Source organism: Phacochoerus africanus, chromosome 6, assembly GCF_016906955.1.
Source record: "Phacochoerus africanus isolate WHEZ1 chromosome 6, ROS_Pafr_v1, whole genome shotgun sequence".
Classification (NCBI taxonomy): domain Eukaryota; kingdom Metazoa; phylum Chordata; class Mammalia; order Artiodactyla; family Suidae; genus Phacochoerus; species Phacochoerus africanus.
In genome coordinates this window covers 102,323,812-102,349,216 of record NC_062549.1, presented here as the reverse complement: position 1 = coordinate 102,349,216, position 25,405 = coordinate 102,323,812, and the positions used below count along the sequence as shown (strand labels likewise).

At 47.5% G+C, this 25,405-nt stretch overlaps 1 protein-coding gene across 2 annotated transcripts in view; it reads right to left on the bottom strand.

Annotated features, from left to right (window-relative positions):
* Positions 1 to 24,970, bottom strand: part of TBX15 (T-box transcription factor 15) — a 113,109-nt gene extending 88,139 nt beyond the window's left edge. The window contains exon 1 of one of the 2 annotated variants that reach the window (XM_047784885.1): positions 24,399 to 24,970. In XM_047784885.1, the coding sequence (XP_047640841.1) occupies positions 24,399 to 24,603 (205 nt within the window). In that variant the 5' untranslated portion in view covers positions 24,604 to 24,970. Of the gene's footprint in view, positions 1 to 24,060; positions 24,219 to 24,398 lie in introns of those variants that run through there. The other variant, XM_047784887.1, reaches the window with a different exon arrangement.
* Between the last annotated feature and the right edge of the window lie 435 nt (positions 24,971 to 25,405).

Below are 25,405 nucleotides of genomic sequence, written 5' to 3'. Positions count from 1 at the left end.
CAGCTCTTCACTGCACTTGCACCTTCATCCCTGCTATCAGCTCTCCCATCTTTGAGGTAAGTGACTTGCTAGCCAGACTCCATGCCTGAGTTTCTTTGGGCTTTGGTGTCCACAGCTGTCAGCTTCCCAGGACCCTAGAAGAGCTAGTCCCGACAAGCATCAAAGGTTACATAACAAGGTGGGGTGACCAGGAGGCCAAACTGGAGAATGAAAGGAAGGGTGCAGGAAGGCATGCCAGGGCAGGAGGCGCAGGGTTGTCATTTATAGGACATGACACAGCCTCCCGAGCAGGCTAGCGTGTGAGCCGGCAGAGTTTCCCTCAGGATCAGGCCTTGGTGTTCTGAAGCTGAGTGGGTATGAGCAAATAGGGACAAGTGGCCACTCTGACTCAACGCTACCAAATGTCTGCCACTCATTGCTTTGAAGGGAGGAGAGCGGGCAGAAACCAAGATGTGACCAACGCACAAGTGGCTGGAAGTACAATTTGGTCATCCTGGGCTTGGGCCAGCCCATCCTCTTGGCGTGAGGGAGGAACAATTTGTTACTGCTGCTGTCATGGACACAGGGCAGCCATAGCCAGAGACCTGCAGGTACCAGTAGCAGCAGAGACTGGGAACAGAAGAAGGGGGGTGGCCGTGGTCCTGGGCTCTGGGGGCAGTAGGAGAGCAGCAGCTCACAGGCACCAGGAATTCATGCAAGGTCTTCCTTCATCCAGGCTCTGGTGGGAATCAGAAGATTAAAAACAACTTCCTGGCTCTTTCTCAAGCCAAGCTGGGTCAGGCGTTCCTGCTCTGTACAGAACACACACTCCGTCAAAACACCTATCATCCTGTATCACATTCATCTGCTTGCATATCTGTCTTCGTGAGAACAGGGACTGTGTGTATTCACATTTCCCTCCCAGCACCTAGCAGCCTGTCTGCCTAGGATAATGCTTGTGAAATGGTGAATGAACTACTCTAGGATTAAAGTGGGATTCACTCCCTCCACTGAAACTGAAGGGGTGCTGCTGTGTCGTAGAGCAGTCTCCATGCGGGCACTGTACAGCTGGCATAAGGCAGCCGCTTCCGCTAGGGCAAAGGAGCATCACTCCCGGCTTACTCGTCACAGCCGTGTGACCTAACCTATCCTAACTCATCTCTGAGCTCCCCTTTCTCTTTCCCCATTCCACCCTTCATCATCTTACTTATTATTGCTACATGGATCTTCCCAAGGCATAGCCCTTGATGGCGAAACATCTGCTAAGGTTAATTGATTCACTAACTACGGATGCCTTTGTGTAATTCTTTTAACAGACCTCAATAGATAAGGACATTGAAGTCAAGAGGAGTTAATCAACCTGCTCAAGTTTTCAGGGCCAGTAAGGGACAAAAATCACAATTCAAAGCCAGCCAAAGCTTATAACCACTATCCTTGAAATCTTGCATAGTACCTCTTCATTTACCCTTTGTGTCTAGCTTTTAAAGTTCTTACTGCAGAGACCATTCTTCACTCATCTACACATGCTCAGTGTTCAATGAATAGTTGCTGAATTTAATTGAATGGGCTATTTGTCTTAGGCCTCTTGTAAAAACAACCTACAGAGCCTGCGCGTGGGTCAAGAAGGCAGAGCACTGGACTGAACGAGCAGCCCCGGATCACAACTGCTCACAGCCATTCTTTGGAGAAAGGTGGGAACCGTCGTGTAGGAATCATGCTCTGGGTCGCCCTCCAGGCCTTTCCAGTGGTTCCACCTCTTTCTACTACAGGAAGGGATAAACACCCTTCATATATTTCCTCTCGCCCCCAACTGCAAGGAAAACAGTAACACTAATTAGTTATAACAGGGTGTTCATTTCACACAGTTCTCAGCAGGTTGCCCTGCTGTTCTTTGAAATGGTCTGGAAACAGCCTTGATTTTAAACATCTGAAGATAATTGAACCAAAGTTGCACCCAGAAACCCTGAGTGACATGCCTTTTATTCTCTCCCTCACTAACAAGAACTGTTTGCTGCCATTTCTTATTGACTCAACACCTTGAAAGCCTCCGGCCCTGATGACTTGCACCCCAGGATCCTAAAAGAATAAGTTAAAGTAATGATTGGTAATAAATGGAGGAGCAGGGACGCCTGAGAGATTAAACAAAACCCGATGCCTGTTTAAAGGGAAGAAGAAATTGCCCTACAGCCCTATAAACTTAATTTCGGTACCTGGGAAAAAATAGGGAAGTTGCAGGGCGAGCTGAAAAGAATTTATGACAAGATCAATTTGCAAACGTTTTTCAAAGACAAGGATATTAGTTAACAAAGATGGAAACATTTTCTAATATCTTGTTGGCAAGTGGGTGGGAAAATAGGCTGTCATGCCCTGTGGGTGGAAGTGTAAATTGCACAGCCTTTTTCGGGGGGCAATTTGGGAACATCCATCAAAATTTTAAATGACCTAACGTCAACTGTACAGCTCTACTTCTAGACTTTATTCCATAAATGCTATAACAGGACTGCCCCCAAATACTCAAGGAGCTTTATTTATAGAACCAAATCCCTGAAAACCTAGAGGCCCAGTACAATAATTTGGGTAAAATTTATGGATGGATCCTCAAATACAGAATACTGTGGGACTTTTTAAAACAGCAGGAAGGAGGGAAGCTGTATGTCTAATTAACCATCTCCAGTATAACAGTTTGAACCTAACTTCATAAAGTCCGAAGTACTGTGTGTGTCACAGCACAATTTGTGTTTTCATGTTAATGGTTTGTATATATACAAATGTAAATGTGTGTGTATAATGATTCATAGACATCATTCATATAATGACTCATAGACATCATACCTATATCTAGAATGATGCAAAGCAAAATGGTGACAGGGATGGATCCAGGGAGGCCAGGAGTCCGGGAGACTAGGAGACGAGGGATGGGAGATTACATTTTCACTTTAGGCTTTTCACTGATTCCTTTTCAGGCTATTTAATTTTTTTAACATGCAGACAAATTATTTGAGTTTTTGCAAATTCATAAGCAAAAGAGAAGAATAAGTCCCAACCGTCACAGCCTATTACAGAACAGAATCTTGCAGGATAACCTGATCGTCTAAGACGCAGAGGTGGGCAGGAGTGTAACAGGAAAAGTACAGAACCTACTTTGTGATTCTTGAGGCTTTGATTCAAGAAAACCTACAAACACAAGTGGGTTGACCCTGTGATACTTACGATGTCAACCTTCAAATACGAACTCACCGAATACCAAGGGGTACAGACGAACAACAACTGCTCACTAAGCTACACATTTATTTTGTAAGGAATCTGCAAGTGATCAACACGATGTTAACCAGTATGTTTGTTTAATATTGTTTGGATTGAGTCAAGCCTCTCACTGGATCATTTCAAAACTAAAGGACCAAAAATGACCCCATGATTGGTGGTCATTCCAGATTTCATAGTGGTAGGAATACTGGGTAAAAGTGAAAGAAATGACCTGTACGTGGAAGGATTATTAGGCGATACTTCAATCAAGATAACTTCAAGGAATGTGTTTACCACCATCTAGCTCAGGGCTTATGTTCTCCATATGCTTGACAGACATAGCTGTAGTCCATCAGAACAGCAGCTCATCGGCCAAGTCCATGGATCCTATCCATTAGAGAAGTGAAAGAGAGGGACTAGTGGAAGATAAAACAGACAAAGCGGTTGTTTAAAGCCATGTAGACAAAGGAAAAGGTTAACCAAATGGTGCACTTTCAAACTTGGGTGATGCTGAACGTGGTGTTTCATTCAGGTCTACATAGCATTCTAAGAGTTGCAAATGCTGGGCAGAGTTCCCTGAGTTAACCTGCATAAAATTAAATTTAATTCTAATTTAATTCACTTCCAGAATGGTATTCTGTTGCCAATGTAAAAACCCTGAAGGGGTTTCCTTTTCTGTGACCTCTGTAAAATAACAAGTTGTATTTGCCACAACCAGGAAAACATCCTGAGCCTCATTTGCCTAGGGAGGCTGTCATCAGATCTTAACTTACTGCCCTGCATTATTTCAATAGCCACAAGTCATTCCTATTAAAACAAAAAGTAATTTTCTGTCCTTGCTACAATAATGAATGTTCCCAGTTATGACATTTATTCGGGTGCTGGCAGAACTGTTACAATAGCTTTAAAAAATACAAGGTCCAGAGCACTCATTTAATCTGCCAAACATGCATTAATCAGTCCCTTGTCTCCCAGGCATTCTGAAGAAAAAGGTGGTATTGAACAGTAGTTTCCATATCTGTTGCCTTTCAAAGTCTTCTGAATTTTTTTCCTTTAAAAAAAATACTTTGTACAGAGCTGTATTTATTTAGTTATTTACTTCATCTTTTTAGGGCTGCACCTGCAGCACATGGAAGTTCCCAGGCTTGGGGTCAAATCGGAACTGAGCTGCAGCTGCCAGCCTACACCACAGGCACAGCAATGCCAGATCTTAGCCTCATCTGTGACCTACACCACAGCTCCCTAGCCCACTGAGCAAGGCCAGAGATTGAACTCAAGTCCTCATGGATACTAGTGGGATTCATTAACCACTGAGTCATAATGGGAACTCCCTGAGAATTTTTCTCAAACACAGACTTCACTCACCCTCTCCTCCCCATTCAGATCTGAAAGGAGCATTTGGACTGGGGCCCCAGAAACCCTCCTGGTAACTCACCTTTCAGGTGCATCAAGCTTAGCATAGAACCTCCTTTGGTGTGTGGTGTCATTAAAAGACCCAGGTAGGCACATCAGAGGAGAAAAGTTGATGGCAGTGCGGGCTTAACAGTTTCTGGAGAAATCAAAGAAAGCTGAGTACGGACTAACTAAAACGATATCAAGAAATTAGTATCAATCACGTTATATGCGATGATGGTGCTGGATTTAGGTCAGAAAATGACCCTTCTTTGAGGTCTGCTCGAGGACTGAAGTAGTTTGGGGTGAAATAAGCTAACGTCTGAGGTTTGCTTTAGAATGCTCCAGCAAAAAAAAGTAAAAAGAGAGATGGGGACAAGCAAAGATATTGACGGCGTTGAAGGTTGGGCGATGGGCTCAAGAAGGTTCATGGTACTTTCACGCTGAGCAATTTTCATAATAAAACGTCTCTTAATTGTCCAAAAGACAACGATAATAACCAGAACACATCTCCGCCACACAAGGCTATTTTCTACCTGTTCCTTCTGTCAATAGCGCCCACATCTTTGCGAAATGGAAAGAGCTCAATCTGTGTGGCTGTTCAGGGGCCACACATGCAGCCCTGAGAGATAGCTGGTTGGCATGATGCATCTTCCCCCGTTTCCAGGAAGGGATAAAGATGCTCAGAGGGCAAATGGTTTACCTGTAATTGCCCGCTGCCTGCTACCAACAGAAGGTGCCTGACATTTTTCCCTCATAGGAAGGAGTCTTTCCGTTCAATCTCCTACTCTGCAAATGGAATTAGGGCCTTTCCCTAATCATAACTTCAGCAATGTTTAGAAGTTGACCTTTATAAAATATTTTTAATTTTTCTTTAAGTAATTCCCTGAAAATAGACACTTTTATTTTTGGTTAGAAATACATTTGAATCTGTGAGCTTGGCAATGCAGAGGAAACTCCAAGTCAATAGGTATACAAAATGCATTTATTTTCAAGCACCAACAAACAATACAGAATCTGTCATAGGAAGATATGACATACTTTTAGTAAATTTGGTATATGAAAAATCTGGCATGACCTAAGTGATGGGAATTTGTCTTTTTTTTTTTTTTTTTTTTGCTTTTCAGGGCCACACCCACGGCATATGGAGGTTCCCAGGTGAGGGGTCGAGGCCAGGGATCAAGCCCACATCTTATAGATCCTAGTTGGGTTCGTTAACCATTGAGCCACAAAGGGAACTTCTGCCTGCGTTTTATCAATGGATCTTTTTTCCCTCATAGCATCTCACTCTGTAACACCTAAAAATCAACAAATGTCTTTGTACATTGAAAAGTCAGTTTATTATCCAGAGTCTATGTACACATTTGGTGAAAATTTAGATACTTCAAAAAGTGAGGCGGAGTTCCTGTCGTGGTGCAGCGGAATCGAATCCGACTAGGAACCACGAGGTTACGGGTCTGATCCCTGGCCTCGCTCAGTGGGTTAAGGATCTGGTGTTGCTGTGAGCTGTGGTGTAGGTCGCAGACGTGGCTCGGATCTGGCATGGCTGTGGCTGTGGCGTAGGCTGGCAGCTTAGCTCCGCTTCAACCCCTAGCCTGGGAACCTCCATATGCCGCAGGTGCGGCCCTAAAATGAAAAAAGACCAAAAGAAAAGAAAGAGAAGAAAAAGTGAGGCACATAGGAGGGCCTAGCCAGAAGTCTCATTGGTTAAAGCTGAATATAAATGTATTTAGAAACTACTCAGATATTGGAAAAGTTGGAGCTGATATTTTTGCACTCGTAGGTAAACATTATTTTGTGGATGGTGCCAGATTAGGAAGGAAAGACCCAGAAGCTCTAAGAATGGAAAGCAGTTTGAGGGTATGGTGGCTCCAGTTTGGCCTTCTGAAAAAGGGTGTTGGTGCCATATTTCCCAGCTACAGAGAAGCATGGGATGTGGATGTCGGATTACAGTCTGCAAAGAACAGGGTCCCTGAGCCAAGTACAGAGAGCTTCCCTGCCAGAGAAAGATACCAAGCCTCCAATGCAATCTTGAGTTCCAGGTGCTTTGAGCTTTTTTTGAAAAGTGTAAATGTGTGTTGGGTTAAAAAGGCAGTTTCTGGGTTACCCTACAGCAGAATGGCCCAAATGTCACAATCACTACCTCACTCAACGGGGATGGTTAGCAAGGTCTGGGTGTAGCCAGCTTGCAAGTCATGAGAGGCAAATGGCACAGTGATCAAAACATCTCTTTCCCCAGAGTATCTGCACCAAGTTTCTTAGCAGCCTGGTCAACTGTACTCACTCCCTGTTTCCAGCACAGCCCAAAGGAGCGGCCTCTCCTAGTAAACTGTAGCTGAAGATCGTGCCGCCTGTGCCTTCATTCAATAGGGCCCACGTCTTTGTGAAACAGATCACACACAGTGGGGACCTTTACTATCTGTGGTTACTGATCCCGACCTTCGGGACCACGACAGAGCTTAAAGGAAGCTTATCATTTAGTCAGGGATCAAGATGTCTAAGAACGAATAATGACCTTTGAAACCTCGAACGGCCAATGTGGAGTCATCAGGATGCACGTCAGTGTCCGAAGGGCCCAGCTGTCCTTCAGAGATTTGCAAATAGGATGCTTCATGACCACGACCGACCACTGGTTCTTGGTGAGTTGTCCTGGGCACCCCTCCTAAGTTTGAGTTCCTGGGTCCCATTCCCTTTCTAAATAGGATTCAGAAGAGCATAAACCAGCACGACGGACGCCCCAAAGACACCAGGACATTCAACAATTCCTAGCGTGTGCTGGCTATTAACATTTAGGGGCTCACCAGTGCATCAAAGATATTCAACTAGAGACACTCCGAGTCATCCCACTGTTTACATGGGAACTATGGGGAAGCTCTCTTTTCCCACAACTTGGAGCTCAAGGCATCCACTCAGGTCAGGTCTGCCAGCCTTCATCGTTCATGTAAGTTGGTCTCCACTCTGCTGTGTTCAGAATTCCACAACAGTTTGAACCCACAATGACACGAGGTCGGTCTTAGCAGTCGGCCAGCACGGTGGGCGTGGTGACCAAGAGCCCAAACAAAGACAAGTTTGCACAGCCTTCTCCTCTCAGGGCAGTTCCAGGCACACAGAGCAGTAAGGCAGGACATAAAGAAGGAAAAAGCACAAACCCTGTGAATCAACAATACTTGAATAATAATAATTAAAAAAAAAAAGGAATGAAACAAAATGGTGAAGGGAGGCTGTTTTTCTCCTTGCCAATCTGAGGCAGACCCCAGACGGTACTAAGGATTTTCTATGCCATTTGAAAGGTACCAGAAAGTACCCGGCACTTCGTGTATCTTAGTCCCTGACTCTTCTTTATGACTCTGTGACTCTGCACCGCATTCTCAGTGTGGCCTCCCATCCCCCAGCCCTCTATCTTCCCCCAGAATTACCTTGTGTTTCAGAGGGTTGTCTGCTTTTCCCTCCTGACAGCTCACCTTCTCTCCCATCATGGGACTGAGCCCTGGGCTGGGACCTCCCCGCGGTTCACTCACATGTTCCCACTCCTCATGGGAAGAAATGGCCAGAAGAATTTCTATCATTCTGCTTCAGCTTAACCCAACTCTACTTTCTCAGGCAAATTCGTGCAATCTGTCCTTCCTTTAGAGACATGTTTGCACTTCTGTTTAAGCTTGGGATTTGCAGATTGCCTTCTATCCTATTTCTTTTTCGCCTCTGCTGGGCGGAAAACAGAGGCTGCCATGGACAGAAGGCCTGAAACAAATCATGTAAGACAAGTTACTCCTACAAACTCACTGTGCTTCCAAAAGTGAATGCTTGGTCTGGAGAGAGCTCCAAAATAGACTCCGTGCAGAGAGCACTCAGCAAGTCCCAGCTACCAAAACATCTCACTAAGGGGACGACTGGACATGCTTTCCTTCTTCCTCAAATCCAGCGGTCTTACCTCCATTAGAGATGAGACTTCGGAGCATGGAAACATCAACTGACACGTCCCAGATCACACCTAGAGGCAAGGGGCACACCTCATGCTGGGTCTCCAGGGCCATCTTGAAGCCACATCCTCTGCAAGGTGGCTGCAGTGGTAACCGCACCCCTCACTAAAGCTTGACATTTACTGATTCAGTTTAGCAAATGTTCATGGAGAGCGAACAGGGACTGGAAGAGGAGGAGGACACGGTGCTCCTCAGTGTTTTCCAGTCTAGTTGGCTTACGAACCCAATTCACCCTCCCAGAAGTTATCAGCCAAGGCCAAAGTGTAAGCGTCAAAAGAAAGGTACAAAGTATAGATTTTTACAGGCTTCTACTTTTCTGCTTCTTCTGTGACCACCTGTAAAACACTGGAAAGATCAATCAAGAGCACTGTGAGAGAGTATGTTGTATATGCACAGAGATGACCCAGGACAAAGAGAGGCAACAGCCAAGGTCACGGCCTCCTTGGCTCTAGGCATCATCAATTGACCAAGAGTCTAAAGGTTAACGCCAATCCAATAGGACAACAAGAAGATAACAGGTGGCTATGCTGCCAAAGAAAGAAAGAACTAAACTCAAAGGACTGCCCTGCTGGCCAGGAGCCGCCTGCAGGGATTCTGTGAAGCCAAAGGCAGGACAGGGGTCTTGCTCATGAAGATGGTCTAATGAGATGACTCGGAGGAAGCCCTCCCCTCAAGAGGAGCTTTCTGATGATGCTGATGATGGCCTGTGGGGGACCCCTGCATTTTTACCACCTTGGCTACACATTTGATAGCTGTGGGTTACCTAGCTGAGACCCCCTAACAACTCTAAACCCACAGAAGCACAGTGGCACCATTTTGAGAAGAAATCATGGAGAGGCCCTTAAAAGTGGAGTGCCCTCCTCTCCTACAGCAGACACCAAGTGAAGACAAGGCTGGTGACATCTGAGAACGTTCCTCCCTACAGCGATACCCGAATTGGATGTGAGCTCTACGTGGACATATGCAGTTTTCTTCTGAAGTCATCGTATGTTTGAAGCTGTACCTCATGTCAATTAACATTTATATCAATTTGTTGTTTCTCACCTTGGAATATTTGTTATATTAGATGCTTCAGATGCATCTTGAAAGTAGGATGAACTTTCTTCAGAAGAAATTTTAGGGAGGAAAGTACTCCAGACAGAAGGAAGAGCAGGAGCGACTGCATGGGGGATGTGCAAAAGCTAGCCTCGGTCCAAAGGAAATGCGGTATCCTGAAAGGAAATCTACACTCCCATGTTTGCTGCAGTATTATGCACAATATTAGCGAAAATACAAAACACACTACGTGTACAGGGAATTATATTCAATCTCCTGTGACAAACCATAATGGAAAAGAACATGAAAAAGAAGGTATGTATGTATAACTGAATCACTTTGCTGTACAGCAGAAATTAACGCAGCATTGTAAATCAACTATACGTCAACAAAATTTAAAAAATAAAAAAGTGTTCCATCAATGGATGGCTAAAGAAATGGATATATAAATATATATACACAAATATACACACACACACACACGTGGATGTGGGTGGGTGTGGATATGTATGAAAATTATTCAACCAGGAGAAAGAAGGCAATCCTACCATTTGCCACCATGTGAAGGGACCTTGAGGGCATTATGCTAAGTGAATTAAGTCAGAAAAAGACAAATACTGTGTGCTCTCCCTTCCACGTTGTATTTTAAGAAGAGGAACTCATAGAAACAGAGCGGAATGGTGGTGACCAGAGCTCATCCAATGCATCACAGGGTTGGTACCCAGCTGGCAGGATGATAGGGGAAAAACGACCCTCCAAATTGAGAAAAGATGCTGAATGAAAATGCCTCAGAAGTCTACCTACACACATGCCCCCAAATTGCCCTTGCTTTAAAGCCAGATCTGTCATTCGCGACACTCACCAAGCAATGAGCCACACAGCTGGGGAGGCCTCACAATTTGGGCAGGCAAACAGACAGGCAAAGCAGAAGAAGAATGCAGTCAAGCCCCAAGGAAAAAATGTTAACATCCGGAACCAATTCACCCACGCAGGCTGGGGAACCGTTACACCCAGCTCCCCGGCACCCCCCGCCCTCTCTAGACACACACCCACACACCCTCACCAGGACTTGGTTTACTATTTGCTCACCCCTCCAGGAGTCAAACCATCCTGTGTCTGTAGGAAGGGCCTCCTGCAGCAACTACCACCCAGTCAGAATATCACAGAGATGCCTTAAATCTCTGTGATGTCACAGTCTAATCTGGGTAATGCACGGTTGCACCAGATGGGATCTCATGTTCCCAGGATTAACGCTGGTCATGCAACCAGGGCCCCGAACACTGAAGGAACATTGAACGGGGCAAGGCCTGGCTGATTTCCTATCTTGCAGCATTTCCATTTCCAAATGGACAGATCTCATGGATGAGCTCCAGTAAATCACCCGAGATTGCAGCATGCATTTCATTCTCTGCCACACTCTATCCTTCAAGAGTCTGGCTCCACATGGCTTCCTTGGGAAAGGAAATGGGCCCAGAGATTCGTATGCTTCTGTTGCTGCAAGAGCATATCGAACCCCATCTATCACTTCCTGCTCAGAGTGAGATGGGCGATAGGAGAAAGTAAAACAGAGACTGACTTTATATTTTTCTCTTTTTAGCTTCTAAAAGCCACTTTGCTATCACTGGGCACAGCAGGCAGGAATATGACAGACCTCGCAGTTAAACAGCCAAGAAATACATTAATACTAAAGTCCACACACCAAAATCGGGGGGGGGCGTAGTTTTTCTCCAGTTCCCTGTTGGAGGCATCAGACTTCCTAAGGGAGGAGGGTTCCTTGGAGTGGGGGAGGGAGGGGTGGGAAATGATGGGAAGACAATGAACAAACAGGTCGACCAAAACACCCGGAAACCTTAAGTCCCCTAAACCTTACTGCTGGGATCACATCCACTTACAGCAGGTCCAATGAGTAAAGGAGCTCAGGGTGTATGTGTTTATCAGGATGAGAGATTTCTGCAAATCACTGATCCCGTACGGAGCAAGGCTGCTCTAAATAGAGCTGTTAGAAAATAAATGAATCAGAGCAGTCACTCAGAGGTTAAAGCCAGGACTCTGAGAGCAAGTGTACTTGCTGTGGGTCCTCAAGGCAGTTTCCTAATCCTTAGGCATTAGAAAGAAGCCACTGTGGAAATCAGAATCTCCTCCTCTGTAAATTCAATCCATGGCAAAGGGATTTCAGCTGTGATTGCTGCGTTTGAAAAAATCAACAGCACTTAGAAATGCACGAATTGCTCGTCACTGCAACTGATATGTTTCTAAGCTGTTCCATTTTGAATCAATTACCAATAAGATTCCATCTATCCCGTTGTGAATGGAGAAGCGAGTGGGTAAAACAGAGCAGTTCAAGTTTCTCCTGACTTTCACTGAATGAGGGGATTTAGGGTGAGGAGGTTTTAGATCAAATTCATTATGTGGCCACCGCATTTCAGACACTGAGATTTCTGTGCATTAAAAGCAAAGAAAAGCAAGCCACGTTGGGAAGGCTGCACTAGCCCCCTTTCAAAAACCATGACTTATAAACTCCACCCTGTACCTCTGTCACAGGGGCTTCTACCAGCAGGTGTGAAGAAGACACCTTAGGTCTAGAGGGACTAACTACAACAGGAAAGGAAAGGAAGGTAGAAATCCAGAAACTATAAATGAACTCTCTCTTGTTTACATAACGATCTTTTTTTTTTTTGCGGGCGTGGGGGGTGTAGTGTGGACACAGTAATCATAAATTTCCTTTTACAAAGATTCAAAGTTCTCTCTAGAGCACTGAAGAGTCATGGGGGGAAGAGGAGCCAGTACAGTCTAGTGGTTAAGACACTGACTCTGGAGCCACGTGGCGCTGGGTTTGAATTCTGGCCAGGCCACCTAGAGTGAACTGGAGCGGTGTGTCTGTGGGTATGTTATTTAATCTGTTTGAGCCTGAATATCCTCATTTGTAAGTGGGGAAACAATAACCTCCCTTGGAGGACTATTGGGGGCATGCAGTGAGAAAATGCAAATAAAACCAACCTGCACAGAACCCGGTACATGGTCCACTCTCTACCTATGAAAGCTCTTAGGGTTAGCGTCGCGGGCACGCTGAGATAAGATGATGCTTGTAAGACTGGAAGTATGCAAACATCTGATAAAAGGTGGAGCAGAGAGTCTGTTTTGACGACTGAGTCCTCACTTGCAGCCAGGGCAGGGTGGCTCCCTCCTCTGAACAGCCAGCCAGGACCTGAAAGCTCTGGGCTCCTTGAAGGAGGGAGGCTTTGGGAGGGAGCCTGTCTCTGTCCCTCTTCCCCTGGGAAGGCACCTTCTCCCTCCGCGGCAGGAATCAATATAAATAAAGTCTGAGCTCTAACTACCTTAAAAAAAAAAAAGTAAATGATCAAATCCAGCCTTCCGTTTTCTGGAAGGAAGAAAAGTGTGCAAAACTGTGCAGCCAGAGGTGGGGTCTGACACAGTGACTGGAGCTTCTGCTGTTTCCTTGGAAAAAGATTTCCCAGTCTCTTCTCCCCTTACAGTCAGCTTAGCTATTGGTTTCCTTTCATTTAGTCCCTTCCTTCCCTCCCTCCCTCCCTCCCCCTCTCTCTCTCTAACTCAACCAGGCAACACCTACAAACCCTTCGCTGTGCCCTCAGCTAATTGGTGCAACTGGCTCATTTGCCCAGAATCCTGGAGGTCCATCAGAATACAGGCTTTACAAATACAGTCTTATGAAACCGAAAGTTCTTTATTTCCTATATGATAAAACCTGATCTTTGGGGATTCCAGGCTCCAGAAACTAAACAAAGAGAAACATGCTCATGTTATTCCACTTTCCTGCATCTAGAAAGGCTCCTCTGTCTTGCCGCCAGAGCTGAGTTCTTGAAAAGCCGTAAAGCTGAGGTCCCCAACCCCACCCTCTGCCCACCCCCTCTTCCTAGCGGGTGCCAGCTGGCTGATCCCCATCCTTGGAAGCCCTCTCTCCCTCCCTCAGGTGCTCACTCTGGTGCTGGCTTCTTGCCCCAGTGAAACCCTGAATAGTCTCAAAGTTCAATTTGCCTTGATTAATCCAGGCATACTCAAAATGCTGCACTCTTTCTAACTGCAGGCTATACACCAAGTGTAGACCCTACTTCAAGACCCAAACATCTCATTTAAAGCAAAAGACTGGGGAGGGGGGCTGCCATAGATTACAATTTGCAACAATTTCTTATGTAAACGGGTCACTAAGGTTCAGAATTCCCATCAATTCAACTGATAGGAATAAATAATAGCCACTGAGCGAAATCTTTTGTTCCTTTAACACGCAATATCTCATTTAACCCTCAGGATCACTTTTAGTGAACACATTTATTGTTACAGAGGTAGAAACTGGGGTTCAGAAAGATTAAATAACTTGCTCAAGGTCGTACAACTAGCAAGTGTTAGGCGCTGTCTAACCCCTGAAACCTGAACTTTCAACATTCTATATAACCCAGTCACTGTAACAAATAGAAATTGTAATAAAAGTAACTATGTCATCAAAGTATTTTGGAAATTCATACACATATATAATTGTTGCTTATTATTATTTAGAATATATAATTGCTATATATTATATTTGGAATATATATATATATATATATTAGCACAGTGGCTGGCACAAGTGTTCAATGAATTTGTTGTCACTGTTCTTGATGTGTTATCACTGTCATTGTATTTGTATTACTTACTAAGTGTTTGTTCTGTGCCAGCCACTTGTGTCAGGCTGGAGACACAGAAGCGATGAAGACACCGTCCCTGCCCCACAGCAGTTTGTAGGGCAGCAGTGACAGAGGATGACCAATAAATCTGCAAGCTCCATGATGACAGAAGTCTGCACAGGGGCTGGGGCTGCAGAGAACGGGGCATCAGCTGAGGGTGGGGAGCTGTCACTGGGCTTTGAAGCCCGACTGCAGAAGTGTTGTAAGTCCCAAAAGACAGAAACATGAGAAACCCTCCTAGGTGTGTCCTGGGCCCAGTTTTTTGGTGTGACCCTGTCCTCAAGTTCAGCAGCTATGAATAGAGGTCTTGAATGCTAAGCTGTCTTCTGATCTATCTTGTTGACAAGCGTTTTGCCTGTTACTAAGTCATCCTTTTAGCATTCTCGCATCTCTGCCAGATCAAGATCTCGGCTTAGCAGACTGGACATGGAAAATAGTTACTGTGCTTTCCATGAGGCTCAAAGAGAAATGAGGGGCCACTGATTTTGGCGGGGGTGGGGACAGGTGGGGAGGGTGGGCCACCTATTCAGTTTACCAGCGATGCAGTTCCTTTTTCTCAGTCTTCATTTCTCAAATCCATAAGAGGATTTCCAGCTATTTCTGAGAATGGCACCAAAAAAAAAAAAAAAAAAAACTGTTCAAGGCACAAATAACATATTTCTTTAGATTCACTCATGCCATAGAATTCTTTCGGCAGGAGGACCCTGGGCATTCACACAAGCAACAACAGGTTACATCAAACACAAAGGATAGAAGTCACTGATCCAGGACTTCTGAACATGTGATATTAATCTAAACACTTTCAAGAGCTTTATGGAAGCTCTTAATTCTAGCTGTAAAAATCTTTTTTGCGGGGTGTGGGGGGGGGTGCCTGAGTTGCCGTTACTGTTACTTTCTACAACTGTAGTAAAACCTCCCTCATTCCAGCAAAGTAAAGGATGAGTCAAGTGATAGCCAAGGTGCATTAGGAGGAAAAAAAATTAACAGGATCACAGAATCTAAGAGCTAAAAGGGCCTCAGGTGTTATTTAAATCTCCCTCAGATTTCACACACCAGGAACCCAGGCCTCATCAGTGACTATGAAACAACTTTAAAACATTTTTTTCCAGATTTATATGTCTGCCTTTAAAACAAATACCCCTGGTTTCAACATTAATGACAAAGCTAGCACTGGAATCTAGGTCTAATTTAAGGGAGTCTAGCCCTCTTCCTACGTTAATACGTGGATGTAATCTGGAATATGAGGGTCTGTGTTGAAAGCTTTGTAGTATAGTGACGACCACGGACGTCCACATAAGCAGTTAAGGCTTCTAAAGTGTCTTACAATTCAGTATTCCTCTGCAAGCTTGCATGTATGATTAATTTTCTAACTAAACATTTTTCCTATTTAGTGCATAAGGTACACACACACACACATGTCCCCATAGCCTGTCCCCAGCTTTGCTGCAAAGAAATAAAGAAATCAAATTATTAGGCTTCTGAATTACGGAATGACTGTGCTTTCCCTGGGTTTGACGAATCTTCCGTAAGCCCAACCGCTTGCGGGGGGGCCCCCACCCCCCTGTGAAAAGCAATTCTTTATTTTTCAGACGTAAGAACAGAAGGCCTGAACCACCCAAGTCACCTAATGCCGAGATTACAATTCTGGGCCCTGGGGCCTGATGTGACTGACCCTTTGGAGCCAGGATGCCTTGAGGCAGGGCTTTGCTCAGCTGAGCTCTCTCCCGAAGGGAAGTCCTCTAGCTGGCTTCTTATAGAATATGTCATTTCTCAATCTACTTAGTAAAATTGGGTGGCTTCTTTTCTATTTTTAAGAGAAGAATTACTTCATTGTTTCTCAGTCTCCAAGCACAGCATGAAGAGCCATCGATGGCTTGGCATCCCTTTGTCTCGGTGGGCAACTCCGGGATGTTGAAGGGGGCAACTCTGCGGGTACCAATCCTAGGCATTTGGGGCTCATCTGCGGACAAAATGACTTTCCTTTTTTAATGGCCCAGCTATGATATTTGCTGACCCTAGAACTACCCATTTGGAAATGGCTAGGGATTAAAAATCCTACAAACTGAGGGATTCTTGGTTTCTAATTGCTGATGTTTGAAGTGAGTTTGACTCCTCGAAAATTTGTTCGGCCTAATGAAACCAAAATTCAGACTCTCCTTAGGGCGGGGGGTCTAAGATCCTTGAGTCCCCTCTGATGTGAGGTTGCTTTGGGGGTTTTTTCCCCCTTGATTTTGGGGGCGGGGGGCAAAGGGGATCTTTCACGAAAGCCTCCTGGATGACTCCGTAGTCCCCGAATTTCTCCAGGAGGTAAGCAGAGCTGAGAAAGGCACCCACGACCCCTCAGGACTCTGGCCCTGGTTTCAAAAGCCCCGCACTCAAGCGGCCCCGCGGATCCGCCGGCTCCGCCGAGCCCGGAGCCCCGGAGCCCCGGAGCCCCGGAGCGGGAACTCGGGCCGCGCGCACTAAGGCCGGGCCATCGCTCCCGCTCCGGGAGGCCGCTGAGCCCAGACCCGGAGGAGGGGCAGAGGGCCGGCAGCTGCGGCCGGGCCCCATTCGCGGCCTCAGCAAGGTCACCCGAGCGGCCCTGGTTTCCCAGGGACGGTTTCACGGAAGGAGATGCAATCCCAATGCCTTCCATGGTGAAATGTTATCTGCGATTTTTTTTTTTTTTTGGAAGGGGAAAAAAAACGAGCGATCCACGTCTGTGCACGGGGTTGGAGGAAGGGAACAGGATGTCGGGGTGATGGGAGGGGAAGGGGGAAAAGGGGGGGGGCTAACTGGTTTCCGAGCCCCTGTCTGGGGCTTTGACAACTCCTTCTGGGCTTCGGGATGGTAAAAGGAAGACAGGGCGCTGTTGGGAGTCAGAATTTCTGTTCGCTCCGTTGAAAACTAGGCGCTAAAACTCTAGGCGTCCGGCTAGGTATGTAATGTTGACCTCCAATGGTCCTTTTCCGGGGGAACTCTACTTTCTCTCCAGTATTTTGGTTTTTAAAAGGCAGCTACATTAGAATATCCCTTCTGCGGTCCACAATTGGACTGTGTGTTGTTGTTGTAATCCTCTAACGTGTGCGGCACTTTGGAAACAAGTCATCAGAGGCTCGGCAACTATACTGTAGAAAATAATGAGGCACCAAATGGAAGCTGCTGAACACATTTCTTATATTTTCAAATTTTTCCCCCTATAACAATGTTTATCTCATTATTTTCTATTAACCATTATTGTCCAGATTTCTCTTAGGAGCCCTGTTAACGCTCAGCGTGGAAGAACATGAAATTATTCTTCGGAATACATGGCAGCCTTCCATCCATCCAAAATGAAGACAGCATTATTCACAAAATTAAAAAGCCAAATTTAATTTTAAAAATGTCCACTCTCCCTGTTCTTTTAAATCACATCTGCAGCATCTCATTTTCTGGTGTTGTCTCTTAGACTCAAAATCATCAACTAATTTGAGAGTTAAATTAAAATGCCAATATCTAGAAGTTTCAGGTCTGGGGTTCTCCTGAATTGTCAAAGGATACCTAGAGATGACAAAATTTCTGGCCTCCCAAGTTTAGGTGTTCCCAATTAGTTAAAATGGCTCCACCAAAAAAAAAAAGAAAGAAAGAAAGAAAGAAAGAAAAGCAGTTTCTTAGTTTCTTTTCTCTGAAATTTTATCTATGTCCCATTCAGAACTTGGTGTTCATACATATACATAAGTTTATAGATAAATTTGTGTATAAACACATACACTTTTTATAACCTGTATATACTTATGTATAAAGGGCAAAGCTAGACATTGACTGATAAAAAGAGTACAGAATAAAAAGTAGCGATTTCCAGGCCTATTTTCTTTTTTGGCATCAAAAGCTCATCATCAGTTTACAGTCAGGGGGAAAAAAAATACAAAAAAAAAAAAACCATCTTGCTGCCCTGCCTCAAAGAGAAGCCATTAATGGCTCGGAATAAATGTTGATTTGTCGTCACCAGCTGCTTTAATTCCCCACCTCTTCCCATTTCACCTCCGGTCCTCCCTACTGAGTCTCATTTTCCACCCTGACACTTAGAGCAAGGGCCTCACTTAATTAACTAATGATTATTCTTGCCCAAAGAAGTGTAAACAGACCCTAATTTCAAAATTTGCTAATTGCTGTTCCCAGTGCAGACCCCTGAGTATCTCAGTCATGCACATATAAAATTGAAAGCTCACTGGAAACCAGAAAAAGCAAAGCAAAAATAAACCACACAGATGAGAAAGAAGGGGGAAAAATTCCCTGTTCCACCAGCTCCCTACTTTTCTCTGTGGAAAAATATCCCAAAAGGTTAAAACTAGACAACCAATTAAATATTTTCTCCTCGCTTAACTACTTTGTCTTTGGGGGAGTAAGACAGCAATAACCAGCTACACCCCCACAATAATCACTGGATAGATTTCTGCATTTCCAGAAAGGAAAGGAAAGTGCCAATCTGCTCTTTATCCCTGTGGAATTTGCACAGTTCAGATTTGCTTTTTTTTTTTTTTTTTAATCTACTGTCATCTAGAGAAGAAACTTTCAGATTTAAGAAGTAATCATTTTCTCCTGGGTGTGAGTCCATAATCAGACTCCCCCCCAAAAAAAGTTCTCTCATCTTCTTAATATTATAATTTTGGCAATAGAGAGAAGGATTGTGACAGACCTGGAATATTTCACTCTTTAATATTAGCAATGCCCTCAGAGAGGCTTGGATGAACAAAATGTTTCGGTCTTCTGAGCCAAAACGTATTTGTCCCTCCCTCCTTGTGGCCCAATATGAAGGATTAATGATGAGGAGGTTACTTCCACCAAACTTTTGTCCACACAAAGGAAATTGTACAAATAAACGGGGGAACACAAACCTCCAGTACCCAATTATTTTAGTTTTGGCTTCCAGATTAGGCATTTCATACCATTCTTCGCTGGAGCTTCACACCCTGGGTTTATTAACTAAATATTTAAACTCATTTCCTTTAATAATTAAAAGATGTTCATGATACCAGTGAAGCAATGGGGGGGGGGGGCTGCTTACAGGAAAACGTCAGCAGTTATATGTCAATATAATTTCGGTCCAAATTCCACCTAAGAAATTTAACTCCCCCTTCTCCCGGCAAGAACGTCATCACCTCGGGAACTTTTCTTTCTGGGAGTTTTACCTATAAAATCAGGAAACCTAAAGTGGCTAGCTCTGAACCCAAATAAGAAGGAGTGTTGGTTAGGGCGTGAAAGACACGAATTCAGAAGCGCAGCGCACCTAGGCTGTAAGCAGATCTGTCCGGGAAAGCATTCCCTGCCCATCAGGCTTTTTCTCTTCGGATCGGTCTCCGAGGGGCAGAAGTGGCTACGAAGCCAGCTGGGCAAGGGGTTGCCCCGCACCGCTTAGCCCAGAAGCTTGAGACCGCCCCTCCCCCCACGCCCTCAGATGCTCGCCTGTTACCCCCAGCCTTCCACACGCTTCACACGGGTTTCTGAATCCCCTGGGGCGGGGGGGGGGGGGAATGGGGGGCGACCTGCAGAGGTGCAAATCACAGTCCACTCCGCCTTCCTTCCATTACAAAGTCCAAACTCTGGGCATCAGGGTTTCCCCATTCCCGGTCCTCCCCACTGCCTTTGAGCAGTCTGCTCCACCTATGGGATAGAGTGAGTTAGAATCATTTCCTTCTTCCCAATGCCTTCTGTCGTGCCACCATGCCGGGTCCAGAGTTTTACGCAAAACCTTCTAAACCCCCCACACACACACTCGGGGGACACTGCGGGGCGCTGTCCTAGCCCCGCGCATCCACCGCGCGTCTAATGTAGCCATCGCTCCTGTAGCGCGCGAAATGGCAAATTTGGCAGTCCTGCCCCAGCGAGCCACCATCCTCACCGACCTACAATGGATTCAGATCTTGCCTAGCCCTTCACCCCCTTTCTGAACCGTGACACAAGGTCACTAACCAAAGGGGCAACCACTGCGGAAGGCCGTTTTGACTGGGCAGCCGGAGCCCTGAGCACGTTCAGTAGGCCCTAAATTCGGCTCATTCGCAGGGCGCAGGCCTGCCCCGGTGCCCCGGACGCACGCACCACCGAGGAACCAGAGTGCATCGCCCAGGAGCCTCCCCCCCGCCCCCGCCCCCGCCGCCATCAGACCCGGGAACTTCTTGCCCTGGGGGCCAAGCCCCGGCCTGCGCCCTGTCTGGTGCTTGCCCCGCACAAGAGCATTCTCCCCACTGGCTTCAAACTTAAACATCAGAGAAGAGTCACTTCCTCCGATTGGACCCTATGTCTCCCTATTGGAGGAATGGGAGCGGGCAGAGGGGTGATGTCAGGATTAAACTCTTGGAGCTCTATTCTGCGCAAACAAGCTATAAACCGGCAGACTAATTCAAGTAACCAGTTGATCTAGATAATACGAAGCTAGAAAGTGCCCTGGGGCACTGCGAGGGCTTTTCTTGTCTCATTTCACTTAGAGGTTGCTCAGAAGAGTGCCTGGAAAAATGCGAGCACCTGACCTGTGTGCACGTGTGCGCGGATCTGCCCTCGCGTTATTGGGTGGGCTTGCTTTGGGTGCCCACCCGCGTGCGTCTCCACCTCTACAGGCCTCCGGAGCGCCTCGGCTGCGAAGCTCAGGCCCGCGGGCTTCGGAGGGGGAAATCCCTTCGCAGACGGTTTAAATTACTTTTCTCCGCGGGGGGGGGGGGGGGGGGCACGGGGCCCGGGCCGCATTCGGTTGTGGATTTGGGCGGGAACGGCCCAAACCCAAGCTGGGGTAGCCGAGGGGACCCGGGGCTGTGGTCCGAGCGCAGATGGCGCCGCCGCGTGCCCGAAATATACTTCCAAGGCCGCAGCCGGAGCAGCTGTTCCCGGCGATCCTGGCTCAAAAATTTCCTCCGTTGCTGCTGTGTGAGAGGCGGAGGCGAGCCGACCCGAGAGCCAAGCTTTTCGGAGACGAGTTCTGAGACCCTCTCCAGCCCGCAGAGGCTGAGTCCTGCCGGCTTCTCCAAAAGACGCGAGCGCTGGCCTCGGTGTAAAAATGAGGATACCTCACAGGCCCTTCTCCAAGGCCCTGAGGGCCTCAGGTTTTGGGGGAACCACCAAGCTCGGTGGAAAATTTTGAAATACATACTGTGTGTCCTCTGATGTGTGAGAGCCTACAGTGCAGTGCGCAGGCCGGGTGGGTCCCCCGCTGCTGCAGGTTGGCGCCCCAGGCTGCGGGCCCTCAGCGCCAACTAAAGCCAGCTCTGTCCCGACGCCGAAAGAAAAATGGGCTGTGAAAAAGTAAAAGGCCACGTCTTTGAATAAAAGTTAAGCATTAAAATCTGACCCCTCAGTTGTCCGAGGATCCCGGGATTTTGAGGGAGGGCTTAAAAACGATGGTACCAGTCAGAGAGAGGATTTGGTGAGAATAACACAGCTGCTCTAGGGTGGGTGCCCTGTGTATGTCTGCATGCTCCTGCAATCCTTCCCCAGCCCCATGGCAATAGTCTTTTTGTCGCTGTGGGTTTTTTAATCCCGTTCCTGACTTCCTAGCCACCTAGGGTGGGCAGGCCATATAGTGGTCTGGCCCCCACTTGTCCTAATTGGGAGAAGAAAGTTTAAAGTTAATTGTGAGGCCCAGCCGGGCAGAGCGATGGCCCCGGGCACAATGGGGTCTCCAGTGCCCCTTTCCCACCTCCACCATCAAACACACACAGTTTAAATGTGGCCCTGCCTTTGTATTTGTTAGGGTGCTGAATTAGAGACAAAAAGAAAGGCCTACAGGGAACTCCAAGCCCTGGTGTGCCTTCCACAACTCCCAGGCTTGAAGCCGAAACCTGCCTCCTCCACTCCCCTGACAGCGGAATCTCCACATCAGAGAGCTTTTTCTCTGAAAGATATTTTTTTTTTCATCCAACATCCTGTTCATCCTGTTCGCAAGAAAGCCTTGACCACTTTGGGGACTTCAACTTGGAGATCCCCTCGGCCCACAACTGAGCCAAGCCCATCGGCTTGCAGCCCGGCTCCACAGAAGGCCTTCGAGGGCTCTTAGCGTCTGGCTTCTTCCTCCTCCTGGACCTTTGCCCCAAAAACGTATTTCGTTTTCTCTAACACAAACATCGATCTTTGTCTTTAAAAAAAAAAAAAAAAGAAAGAAAGAAAAAGAAAAACTGATAAAGGTAATGAGAACTGGTCAACTGAACCCTCTGCTATGTATGTCCTCACTCCCTGCCCCCATCCCGCTGGAGCAAAGAAACAGCATTCTGGACACAAGGTCCTTGTGTTCACGTCACAAACAAAAAAGCCTGGACTGGTCTCCCCTTGTCCCAAATCCTCATTTTGCTCTCCCCCATTACTGGCTGAGAAGAACAGTGGAAAGGAAACGGTGATCTTAGTCTCAGATTATGATCCTGTGTGTTGGTTCTTTTAAACATGTGACACTACACCAGCTCCCTCTGACCTGTCCACTTCCCTACCCAGAGAAAAGTACCCAAAGACAGGAAAGGACATCTGCCTTGCTCAGTTGAATAACTTCTGCCTTTTCCACCTTTGGGAAAATAAACTAACCTCCCCAATCATGACTTGTCATAAGGCCTGAAGGAACTTCCAGTAATGTGTGTGAAGGCCCAAACGAGATTTTGACAACAAATAAGTGCAATGAGGAAATAGGGTCTGGCCAGAGATGGGAAACACACATTAGGCACGCGCTCCTTTCTGGATTGCCCACACAGGGGTCCGCGTGGACAGGCACCCGCATCCAAATACAGGGAAAGGCTTGAGCGGACGAAATAAATCTCCTTTTAATTTTCTTTTCATCGACTAATAAAAATAATTCCCCAGCACTAAACCCAAATACCGTAACCGGCCGCAAGAACACGGAGAATTCATAAAACTCTGTCTCTGCAGGTCACCCACTAATCGCGTTATTATTAGCCTCAGGAGCATGGAAATTGAACTGTCACTGCTGAAAGAGAAAATGTAAGCGACAGCTGTCTCTCCTTGGGTCGGCCAGCTTTCCAGCCCCCAAGTTTCTGGGCCCCAAGCTCGATCCCCAAGCTCCTGGGCCTGCAACCGCCCCCATTCCTTTGCCGGCTGCTGACTTGCTGACGCTCTGACCCAAATCTACTCCTCCAGCCGTAGCTGGTCAGCAGGAGCACCTCCAGAAAAGTTTTAGAAATCCTGGCTGGAAAGTTTCCGAGACACGAAACCAAGCTGCAAGCATTGCCTCTGTGTGTGTGTGTGTGTGTGTGTGAGTGAGTGTGTGTGTGAGCGCGCGTGTATGTGTGCGCGCGCTAGATTCTTCCAACAACAGCTGTTCCCCCGGGCTGTTTTGCACAGTTGAAATCTTGGCACTTAATACAAAACGTTAAGTTGTTTCTCCCCCCACCCCTAGGTTCTGTTAAAATGTTGACATGGACATCCGCCCGGTGTTTTACGTGTTGTGTGCATAGAGTGTGCACGGAATTCGCACAGTTCTGAGACACACGTTATTGCACCGCTCCCCACAACTACGCAGAGATGTGGGCCCTGAAAAGTGGCCCAGGGCGAGGGGCAAGGGAGGTAACATCCATTCCTCTTTCCTTAAACGCCAACGAAGTAGAAACATAATTAAGCTCCCTCGTCACTGGGAGCAGGAGAAACAAAACAATTTGAGTCCCGGAAAAGTTGCTGGGGGAAGGATGAGGACCGAGATTGAAGGCTAAGTAGGACAAACTGGGCGATTCCCCCAGGAGTGTCGGACAGAGAATTCCGTGCCAGTCCTTGGGACTCTCCGCTCCCGCCCTTACCTTCGATCCGCGCCCCATTTAACCCCGGGGGCCTGCAGCTCCCTCAGCTGCGGGAGCCGTGAACATTGCACTCCGCTCCCAGAAAGAGAAGGGGATTTGAGCATGCAGGCTTCTTTGCTTGCGGTTGGAGACGAAAATGCAAAGCGCAGGCCAGTTCCCCCAAATTGGTTCGGGCGAATCTGGAGAAGGCTCAAGGCATTTGCACGAAGGAAAAGAAACCCGGGTTGGAGCCAGACCGCGTCACGACCAGGGCCTCTCGCCTCCCCACTCTCCCCGCCGGCGGGCCGCCTGGCGTCCACTCTCCGCCCGCCTCCCGCGTTCTGGCCCTACGCACTCACCCGGGTGAGGCTCCAGGCCGTGCGCGGCCGCGTCCTCCGTGTCTCCGAGTGGGCCTGCGGGGCTCAGCGCCTCCATGGACAGGTCCAGCCCCTTCTCCTCCCAGTCTCGCAGTTTCCGCTTTTTATTTGAGCCGATCAAGGCTTCAACGGAGAAGGCATGTGCTCGCGAGCTCAGGGCGACTGCAGATCTTCTCCTTTCACTCATCTTAGCCGCCCGCACCCAGGCCCCCTCTCGCCCTCGCTACTGAGGGAGCAGCCCGAGCCCTCACGCTCCGAGCGCCCGCCGGGCTGGGCCCGGGAAAGGCGGCAGCGAGGCTGTGGAGTCTGAAGGCGGTGGCTCCGCTGGTCCTAGGCACCCTCCCCCAGCGCCCTCCCCCGCCCGCCACCGCCGGCTCGGACCGACGCCCCTAGCTGCCCCAGCCGCTAGGAACGAGCGCCCCGAGCGCCGCTCACTCGCTGCATGAGCGCCCGAGTCCTGCTTCCCACCCACCCGGGCAGGCGCTCACAGGCTGTGCAGACTGGACTTCATCTTTTTTTTTTTTTTTTTAATTCTCTCTCCTCCCTCTCCCTTTCTCTCCTCCCTCTCCCTCTTTCTCTCTTGGTCTTCCCGTCCTTCCTCTGATCCAAATTTCTGGGAAACTTTTTTTTCTAAATTCCTCCCTTCCCGAGGAGCTGGGGGCAGGCGGTGCGCTCCTGTCCGAGGGGCGAGGGAGAGGGAGGGGGGAGGAAGAGAAAGACTGAGGGGAAAAAAAGCCAGCCCCCGACCAATGGCAAAGAGGGAACAGGAGAAACCCTGCCGGCAAGGGCCAATGAGAGGAGGGGAGAGACTGAGGCTCTGGCCAAGGCTCCGCGCGGGTTGTCCCCGGGATGCTCCTGGGCCAACTTTAACCCCTGGCTTCCCGGTCCCCCCACGGCTCCTCGCTGGAAGGAGGGGAGCTAAAAGTAGAGGTCTGATCTTGTGCCGTTACAAACTCCTGCAAGCCCCAAATCCGTACCTTTTCCTCCCA